The 10,297-nt window shown below is 42.7% G+C and overlaps 1 protein-coding gene across 34 annotated transcripts in view; it reads right to left on the bottom strand.

The window, feature by feature from the left end:
- Positions 1-10,297, bottom strand: part of LOC111867987 (protein abrupt) — a 203,956-nt gene that overhangs the window by 176,838 nt on the left and 16,821 nt on the right. For all 34 annotated transcript variants that reach the window (XR_004513390.1, XM_023858261.2, XM_023858262.2 and 31 more), the window contains exons 3-4: positions 4,711-4,914; positions 3,973-4,606 (exon numbers count right to left, since the gene is read on the bottom strand). Coding sequence is in view for 33 of the 34 variants with exons in the window: in XM_023858261.2 (XP_023714029.1) it covers positions 3,973-4,606; positions 4,711-4,914 (838 nt within the window). In the remaining variant the exon portion in view is untranslated. The remainder of the gene's footprint in view (positions 1-3,972; positions 4,607-4,710; positions 4,915-10,297) is intronic.

Genomic DNA, 10,297 nt, shown 5'->3' with positions numbered 1-10,297 from the left:
AGCAAATAAGGGAAGAGATTTTCAAAGCGCTAAAACACGCCAACGCCAGGGAACGGCTGGCATCGCCCTGTCGTTAAAACACGCCCGCACCAGTCAAAGAGTTAAGGTACTCTCCTAATACAATCCTCTGAAGACAAATTAAAACTATGCAAAACAGGTGACAAAACTCAAAGCCACCTGTTATTATGAACAGCATACATCATACTACAAACAAAATACCAAACGCCAAATACAGTTACAATAGAATGGATTAGTCAGCATTTCTAACCTGTAACACTGTATTATATTTGGGTGATGACAGGGCTCTTGAACTAAGGACCACAAGAGATTTCAGAAAAATCACTATTGGAGACATCAATAATAGATTTCTTCAAAATTACTGTGTAAGGCTTGATGTAAATACATCCCTGGTTTTGTGAAAACAAAAGAACTTACGGGTGATATGCTGAATTCAAGGTCTTCTCAGCATTGACTATTAAGAGTACTATCTTCAGGGATGTGATGCCATGAAGAAATCACCAATATTTCAAGGAACATATTGCCTCTGCAAAGGCACATTTGGGAAGACTTGGGGACTGACACCAAGGGTGGTATATTGGATATATACTGCAGTGGTAAGACCCATAATCACCTATGCCACCACTAAATTCAAAACAAGTCAGGAAGAACTTAGCAAACTGCAAAGGACAGCCTGCTTGAGAATAATGGGAGCAATGAGAACAGCTGCAATGGAAATCCTACTAGGACTCCCTCCACTGCATTTCCAGATGGAAGCAGAGGCCAAATTAGGAAATACAAATTATGTTGCAATGATCAATGGAGACCTATATCTAAAGGTTTTGGACATGCATACAAAACTCGGGACATGGAAAAAGAACCCATCCTACAGATGGGATCCAATAAAATGTTACTGAAACATGTTTATGATAGACCCTTCACGATCAGATTTCCTGATAGAAGTGAATGGAAAGAGGGGTTTCAACTCAATAGAAAGGGGGGACTAATCTGATATACAGATGGTTCCAAGAAAAATAAAGGCACTGGAGCTGGGGTGTATTATGATGGAGCGAGGCTGAAGCATACCTTCAGCCTCGGTCAGTACACAACAGTATTCCAGGCAGAGGGGTATGCCGTTAAGGCATGCACAGTTGAGAATTTAGATACGAACTATAGAAACAGGAACATCTATATACTTTGAGAATTTAGATAGGAACTATAGAAACAGGAACATCTATATACTTTGAGAATTTAGATATGAACTACAGAAACAGGAACATCTATATCCTATCAGACAGTCAAGCTGCAATTAAAGCACTTGGTACACACCATATCACTTCAAAATTGGTTTGGCTGCCACCAATCCCTCATACAAAAGGCGAGACATAACAGAGTACACCTGATATGGGTGCCAGGTCATGAGGGGAACAAAACTGCAGATCAGCTGGCAAGAACAGGATCTGAACAGCCTTTCATAGGACCTGAACCAGCTTGCGGCATCTCAATTGGAGTTTCCAAAAAAGTGATCAGGGACTGGACTGATATCATAAAAAATACTGGAAATCCATAATGGTTTTATAGCAGGACCCTCTGCCAGATGAACAAAGGATCTGTTGATATTAAACAGAGATCAACTAAGATCGGTGGTAGGATTACTTATCGAACACTGCCACCTAAAAGGACACCTTTTCAAGTTGGGACTGACAGATAAGCAAACTTTTGAAAGGTGCCTACAAGAAAACAAATCAGCCACACAGATGAAGGCAGTACAATCCTCTGAAAAATTGGTGAACTTCTACCTCACTGCAACATGTCCCATCCCAGAGGAAAATATTGTACTTCGGGGATAAAAATGCTGCTGCAGAAACTGATGGCATTAGGGCCACAAAATGTAAAAACATGTGTGATGTGTCATTCATTTCGACTTTCCCTAGTTAGTTATTAGTTACTTATTCGAGAGGGTGGGTTTCCCTATGCACTTAGACCAGTACTGGTCCACTGTGCTTCCCTCTATGATATTCTACCAGTCTCTATACCCTACCAATATTGGTGTGTCCCATCAGTCCAGACCGAGCCAGCGAGTTCGGGCTCTACTGGCTTGGCGGTATCTATAATGCTTCCCCCATCTATCAGAGGCGTTACAGACTACTGTTGGGCGGGAAACGTCCTTGAATTTGGCTGTGACCTCCTATGGAGATATGAGGTTCTTTTACGTGCCATAAAGCTACGACACGGGACCCACGGCTTAAGTCCCTCCCGGAGGACTTGTTCCCTGAATTTTTCCGCCCTTAAAAATTCCACGACCTTCACCGGGTTTGAACCCGCGTACCACGAGTCATGAGGTGGGAACGTTACCTCTAGACCACGGAGGCCGCTTCGACTTTCCCTAACTATACAGAGATTAAAACTTGTCAATGCTACGTGCAGATCTCAAAGATCTAATGCTGCAACCATGTATTACAGAAAGGTACGGGGGAATGAAGTGGTACATTAAATCGTCCAAGCCTTAACTAAATTCTGCAATCCATGATGCATGTTATCGATGTCAACATGCAACCTTCACACCATTTCAGCTGCAGACAGGACTGGTCAAAACTGATTATGACACACAAGCTAGGTTCAGCTTCTCCTGGTGTTGGAAGACCAAAAAATCCTATATTACAGTGGCTTCTGGAAGGGTTTTGTGAAGAAGATTCCTCTAACAGAATGCAGGCAAAACCACAAAAAACATGTCACAAGGGAGAAAATATTAGACAGGAAACAACACATTGGTATCGAGACTGTAAGGTGGCACTGTGTTTTGCGATATATTTCAAAGAGTTTCAGACAAAACAATTCCTAAAAGTGATGTGAAATAATGTGAAACTCCAAAGGTTTCAAGAAGATATTTTAGCAAATTAATGTGAATAAAATGAAGAGTATACTATCATTAACGTTTCCACAAAAATTTACAAACTACAGGAAAATATCACTTTAATGCTATTCCGAGCACAGTGCAGTGATTTAAAAACCAGCCTGAAAGTTTATGAATGTAACAAAATGGTGGCTTTTTCCTCCATCATTAACCCTTCAACCATTATCTTGCACCACCACTCAAGAGTGCAGGCTCCAAACCCTCATTCTCTGTGTTTCTGTGCTACTGGTTTTCCATCACAAAGAACAGCTGATTGTACTTTGTGTTCTTCAAAATAAAAAAAAATAATGTTCGACAACTCTATCCATACCATCAACTTACTACACTTTCTGACAAGGTACCAACTTCCAAGTTGTATTATGTCAAACTTTGTTTCATGTCCACATACTTCATACTTCCTACTTCCTACTCCAAGCAACATTCTATGGAGTCACAGCCCAAGCTTTCTCAAATATATATCACAATAGCTCCCTGCATGTATGCTTAGCACTTCTGCCTCAAGGTCAGGTAAATTCTCTACTTAGACACACAATACTGAATTCTACAATGCAGACTTCTCCCTGAGAAGAGAGCACAGAATGCCTCAACAGTCTGCCAACTATGAACAGCCTGAGGAGAAAAACTATGACTACAGAAACACCAAAGTGTTTTTAAAAAGAAGTTATCACTAGTTTAGAATCACTCATGATGAAAGGGCCAAAAAAGCCCCAAGAGTTTTTCATACATTAACATCAAGAAATTTACAGTGCCAACAAATTTTCTCTCAATATAATGAAGTTAACTTTATAAGCCATACTTGTTCTACCAGGGTTACATTTAATATGGACACTGTTATAGTGCATAACATGTTTCTGAAAACAAGATCAAAATTCATTATACTGCCTAACATATATCAAGGACAAGATAAAATCTGAAGGGATAACACTGATATCCACTCGCCACTATATCAAACGCTTCAACCATAGATCATCTGCACAATGGAACTGTGGAATAATTCTATGCTGAAGGGTTAAAAAGACATGCCAGTATTACACATGCAACATAAAACACATTATTCTTACTTATATCTGAAGCAGATAGACTTTCTCCAGAGGGTGGGAGGGTTGAATCCCCTGAGTTAGCGCTATACATTTCTGTTGGTTCTGGTTTGTTATCTGCTGACGTTGATGCACCACGCGCAAGAAGTTGTGACATGGGAGGCAAGGGATCTCGACTTGAACCCTGTCCACCGCCACCTGCACCTCCACCACCCTGGTTTGAATCACTGTAACTACATGAAGAGGCATCCTGTTCTTGTTCCATATAGTCTGGCATTTCTAATTTCAAGTTTGGTACAACTGGAATAATTTCAATAGGGTCCGGACTTGATTTTGAAGTCGACTGTGCCGATGAACTTGCAGGTACTGCAGACACCCGTCTCCTTTCAGTTTCCCTCTCTCTTTCCACATCTTTCTCAACTGTTCCACTACTAGGTACTGCAGAACTGTTTCCACTCTTTGCACTCCCACCCACACCACTTCCCCATTTCCGTCGCTTGCTGCTCGGTGGAGAATCAGACCGCTGGTCCACAGGGAAAAAGGAAACAGGTGAAGATACACTTCCACTACCAGAAGACATTTGTTTCTGGCCATGAGTGTTATTGCTAAGCTGAACTTCTGGTTCAGGCGGCATTATTGGAGAATCAGGTAATTCAACCTGCAAACACAATTTATACATATTATTAACATATTAAGTAAATTAACGTTTAAGTATACGAATAGCTATACAAAAGACAACATGTACTGTTGGGTGTTTCTTACCTCCTTTGGCTGATCAGACCCCTGGTCCTTTCCATTCCCATCAGAAAGTCCTTGAACCGCTAGTAATTCAGCCGTTGTAAGAAAAGATGCTAGCTGATCTTGCACAACATTCACTTCACCCTGGTACATGAAATCTATCAAGGCTGCCAAATCTTCAAATTTTACATTTCTGAATATTATAACAGGATGTTGGCATGGGTTCTCCTGCAACACATGCATTTGTTCAGTATTTCTCAATCATAAAGACCGTCAATGAACTAATACTTAATACTACTCATCATTTAAGGTTTTGATGGAGGACACTTCCTCCCTCACAACCACATTAATGAGATACACTGTCTACTTCCTGAGGTCTTAATTATATATGCACCAAATGCCTGGATGATCAGCATTCACTAGCAACCTCTGTATGGTGACATTTTTCATTAACAAAACATGATCAAACTGAAGAGGTCAGAACAGACATCAGCATATTTCAATGCAGTCATGAAATTTCATATGGTGGTAGATCGATGTAAGTATGGCACTTAGGAAAAAGGGAAAATAACACAGTAACCATAAAAATATTCTGGCATGAAAATCAATAAATCACTGTACATGCAAAATATTTTATTTTCATATACAGAAATATTTTATACAATGAAGACTTTTTGGGCAATCATCCATGCCAACATGGAGTTGGTGTCTGATGCTTCAGAGATGGTCACTGTCTCCATCATCAGGGGCTGTGATGAATGCTGTGTTCTCACGCTACACTCACACACAAAACTGTCATCCATCCCAGCCCAGACAGCGCAGCAGTCAGCTGGTCAGTGACATCCTGTCCGAAATGTTAAGACATCACCTCCACACTGACACAACTGATTGCCCTAAAATACTTCTTTACAAAGGAGTAACTCTGAAAGTAATGCACAATATTTAATTCAAAAAATCTTCTTTTATTATTCTGTGTTGCTATTCACACAGTAAACGGACACATTACTTTCACTTCCATTCAAAATTAGTTCACCCTTCACTCACAAGTGGCCCAGCTGTATCATTCATTAAACATGGCTGCTGTCCATGGCATTAATCAGAAACATGCTGTTCCTAGTGTGTGAGAACCAGACAGTGGCAAACTTCCACAAGCAACTGCAGGTGTACCGAGCACATCTGCAATATGCCGTGCAGTGGCAGGCCACAGTGAGCACAGACTCCAACACTGAGAGGATGAAACTGAAGCATAAATGTGAAACAGCTGTCACTCTGACAGGACAATGGAGAAGCAAGTGAATGTAGAATATTGAGCAGTTGCGATCTGCAAAGGTATATGGAGGGTGGGTCCCACAGCAACTAAGAGATGCACGCAAACACATTCAGAATGCCATTTGTGCAGACGTTCTGGCCTGGCATGGCATGGGTATGATGGAGGTGAATTTCTTTCACACCTCATGATAGGAGACAAAATATGGCTGCACCATTCTGAACCCAAAACAAAGACAAAATCAATGGAATGGTATCATGTGAATTCTCTGAGGAAGAAGAAATTCAAAGTTGTGCCTTTGGCAGGAAAGAGCATGGCAACAAATTTTCTGGGACTCAGAAGAACTTCTGCTTGTGGCCATCGTGAGAAGACGAACCACCAGTAATTCTGAAGCATACACGAATGCACTGAGAAAGCTTCATTGTTTGAACACACTGGCAGATTTCGGACATTCTGCTGCTGCATGGCAATGCTAGGACACACATCAGAGTGCAAACCATGAAGGTGATCAAAAACTTGAGGTGAACAGTGTTGCCACACCCAGAATACAGTCCTAATCTGGCACTGCCATATTACCACCCAATCAGTAAACTGAAAGCATTCATGGGACAAAATTTGAGGGCGATGACTCCCCTGTAGCATCACCAAAAAGGGGCTCAATAATGCTGGTCCTGTATTTTACCATGCGGGCATATATGTCCTTGTTCTGATATGGCATAATGCAGCTGACAGAAACTACATTAAAAAGAAGCATTTCATTCCTGAAGACTGTAAATACCCACTGTATGAATAGCAAAGTTGTAAAATTAAAACTGAGTTTCTAAAAGTATGGTGCATTACTTCAAAAGTGATCNTCATACTCTAACTTGATCCTCATATACTGTCTGTGAAAGTTTCAAATCAAATTATATTTTCCATTTGTGACATACGTGGCGTGTTCAAAAAGTATCGAAACTTTGGTCGGCAGAAATACATTTACTGATTTGGAGGTACAAAACCCTAATCCCCTTCAAAGTAGTCTCCTTGGTAATGCGCACACTTCTCCCAGCGCTTCCGCCATTGTTGGAAACACTTCTGGAACGCGTCTTTTGGAATGGTGATCAGCCGGGCCATCGCATTCCGCGTGATGTCTTCTCCTGACTCAAATCAGGTTCCTTTCAGCGGCATTTTCAGCCATGTTGGGGGAGTAGGGAGCCTGACAAACCACAGGGATGTTGTGTTTGGCAACAAAAGTCTGAATCAGATGCGCAGAATGGGCGGGTGTGTTATCATGATGGAGCTGCCAAGTTTTTGCTGCCCACAGATCCAGTCGTTTGCGCCGCGCAGCATCACGAAGGCGACAAAGGACCTCCTGGTAGTATCCCTTTGTGATGGTTTGGCGTTGTGGTGCATACTCATGATGCACAACCCCACGGGAGCTGAAGAAAACAGCCAACATGACCTTGACATTGCTGTGGACCTGCTGAGCTTTCTTTGGCCTCGGGGATGTCGGATGTTTCCACTGTGACGACTGCATCTTTGTTTCCGGGTCGTACCCATAAACCCACAACTCATCGGCTGTGATCACGGTGTTCAGAAAGTTGGGGTTACTGTTTGCACTGTCCAGCATGTCCTGTGCAATTTCCAGACGGTCTTGCTTCTGCTCCATTGTTAGCAGTTTTGGTACAAATTTCACGGACACTCTCCTCAAGCCCAAATCCTCGGTCAAAATTGAATGTACCGATCCAATGCTTACCCTTATCTTGTTCGCAAGTTCTCAGAATGTGATACGACGGTCCTCCGTGACCTCAGTCCGCACTTGCTCAATGACATTCTCATTTCAGCTTGCTGAGGGTCTGCCTGAAAGTGGTTTGCTGCCCACTGATGTGCGGCCATCTTTGAAGCGGTTGTACCACTCCTTTATCCATGAGTTGCTCATGGCATCATCCCCGAAATCCTGTTGAATCTTGCGAATGGTTTCCCCTTGGGTATCGCCAAGCTTTTGGCAAAATTTGATGCAACATCGCTGCTCATGTTGTTCCGTCATTTTACACCTTACTGGAATCCGACGAGCGCTCACTACACATCCTCACTCATAGGCCGACTGCCAGCGACTGACACTTTCTGCAGGCAGGAAAAAATTCACGACTACGAATGAACGTCCCCTCCACATCTCCACCGAAGGGAGCCTCCCGCGCTTCATTGGTTTACGCGGGGAAAAAAGGTTTGATACTTTTTGAAAACACCACGTACATGGAACGGTATACTACTCTGTCCAAAAAGTATCAGACCTTGGGCTGGGAAAAAAAGTTCTGTATCTGGGTGGTTTCAATACCTAATCGCCTTCAAAGTAGGCCCCTTGTGACTCCACACACTTAGCCCAGCGGTCCTTCCATCGCTGGAAGCAATTCTGGAAGGCTTCTTTTGGAATGGCGTCCAGCTGCGTCATCGCGTTCTGTATGATGTCCTCGCGGCTGTCAAAATGGCAGCCTTTTAGCGGTGTCTTCATTCTCGGGAACAGCCAGAAATCACAAGGAGCCATGTCAGGAGAGTAGGGAGCCTGGTGAACCTGCGGAATGCAGTGCTTGGCCAGGAAACCCTGGATCAGGTATGATGAATGAGCTGGGGCGTTGTCATGATGCAGCTGCCAGTTGTGTGCATCCCACAACTCTGGTCTCTTGTGCCGAACTGCATCATGAAGATGGCGGAGGACTTCTTGGTAGTATTCCTTATTGACAGTTTGGCCTAGTGGTGCATACTCATGATGCACCACGCCCCGGTAATCAAAAAAAAAACAGTCAGTATCACCTTCACATTGCTCCAAACCTGTCGTGCTCTTTTGGGCCTCGGGGATGGCGGATGCTTCCATTGTGACGCCTGGACCTTGGTTTCCGGGTCATATCTGTACACCCATGACTCGTCACCAGTGATCACAGTCTTCAGGAAATCAGGATCCCTGTTGGTGCACTCCAGCATGTCCTGCGTGACCTCAAGACAGAGTTGTTGCTGCTCCGTCAAAAGCAGCTTGGGCACAAATTTTGCCGCCACTCTTCGCATGCCCAAAGCCTCAGTTAAAATTGTATTTGCAGAACCTCTGCTGATCCCAACCTCATCAGCAACTTCACGGATGGCCAAATGACGGTCCTCCATAATCAGCGTCCGCACTATTTCAATGACATCAGCACTGACGGTCTCCCAGAACACTGCTCACTGTCCGCTGACATATGGCCATGTTTAAAGTGGTTGAACCACTCTTTAATTTGAGTGACCCCCATTGTATCATCGCCAAAAGCCTGCTAAATTTTGTAAATTGTTTCCACTTGGGCATCCCCAAGTTTCTGACAAAACTTAATGCAGTATCGCTGCTCCAACCGTTCTGTCGTCTTGAGCAAAACGAGAACGCGATGAACACATGTTACACCACTTCGCTATCTGCCAGCCACAGTCGCATCTGGCAGTGTTACGAGTCAGCAAAAAATCACGCATGCGCATGAAAGTCCCTTCTACCACTACGCTCAGTTTCCCCACCCCTTTGGCCATTACTTACAGCGGAAAAAATAAAGTTGGATACTTTTTGGACATACTGTACTTCTATAAGATAGAATCACTGAACTACACATAAAGACTGCATAGTGATAAATGCATATGTCTATTGGTAGTAGGTAGTACTGAAACATACTACACAAATTCCTTCAGAACTGTACATCACAGGACACTAAGTGCATCTGAATACATCTCAGCATTACAGCCATTGAAACAAGGTAAATAAAACATGATTTGATGTTTTATAGCAATGAAGACTCATTTTGCGGCCTCCTAGATTACAACAAAGTGTAGTCTAACAAACAGTTTCCAAGTAACACAAGGCCACAATTCTATCCTAAATATGGAGGCAGAACACTGCTTCCCATCTACCGGGCACCCAAGGTGTCATAACTCAGAACCACACTATGAAGGCAAGAAAGCTAAGTAGTAATTACAGACAAAAGAGAACAAATGTGCAATACATTTCTGTGTGAGGCAAGATCCAGGCTTTTATTCACAGGTTGTGGTGACCAGGCCTGCACAAATTTCCCATAAAACTACAAGCAACCTGCAAAAAATTAGGAGCCAGAATAAAGACACAATAACTCAGGTGATAATTTTGCTTGTTTTCATTTATGAAAAGTCAACTGACACATCTATATATAAGCAGTAGCCAGTTCATTTCAATTTCAAGAAAAATACAACGTACTTGTGCAAGAATATGGCAAAAACGTCAAAATTTCTTTCATCACTGCCAGAATATGACAAGAGGATGGCCAAACAAAATGGATGGGAAGGCAGTGCAGGATAAAGGAGTTTAGAATATGAAGGGTAAAACGG

The sequence above is a fragment of the Cryptotermes secundus genome, unplaced genomic scaffold (genome assembly GCF_002891405.2).
Source record: "Cryptotermes secundus unplaced genomic scaffold, Csec_1.0 scaffold508, whole genome shotgun sequence".
Lineage (NCBI taxonomy): Eukaryota > Metazoa > Arthropoda > Insecta > Blattodea > Kalotermitidae > Cryptotermes > Cryptotermes secundus.
This window is presented reverse-complemented; position numbering and strand designations above follow the sequence as displayed.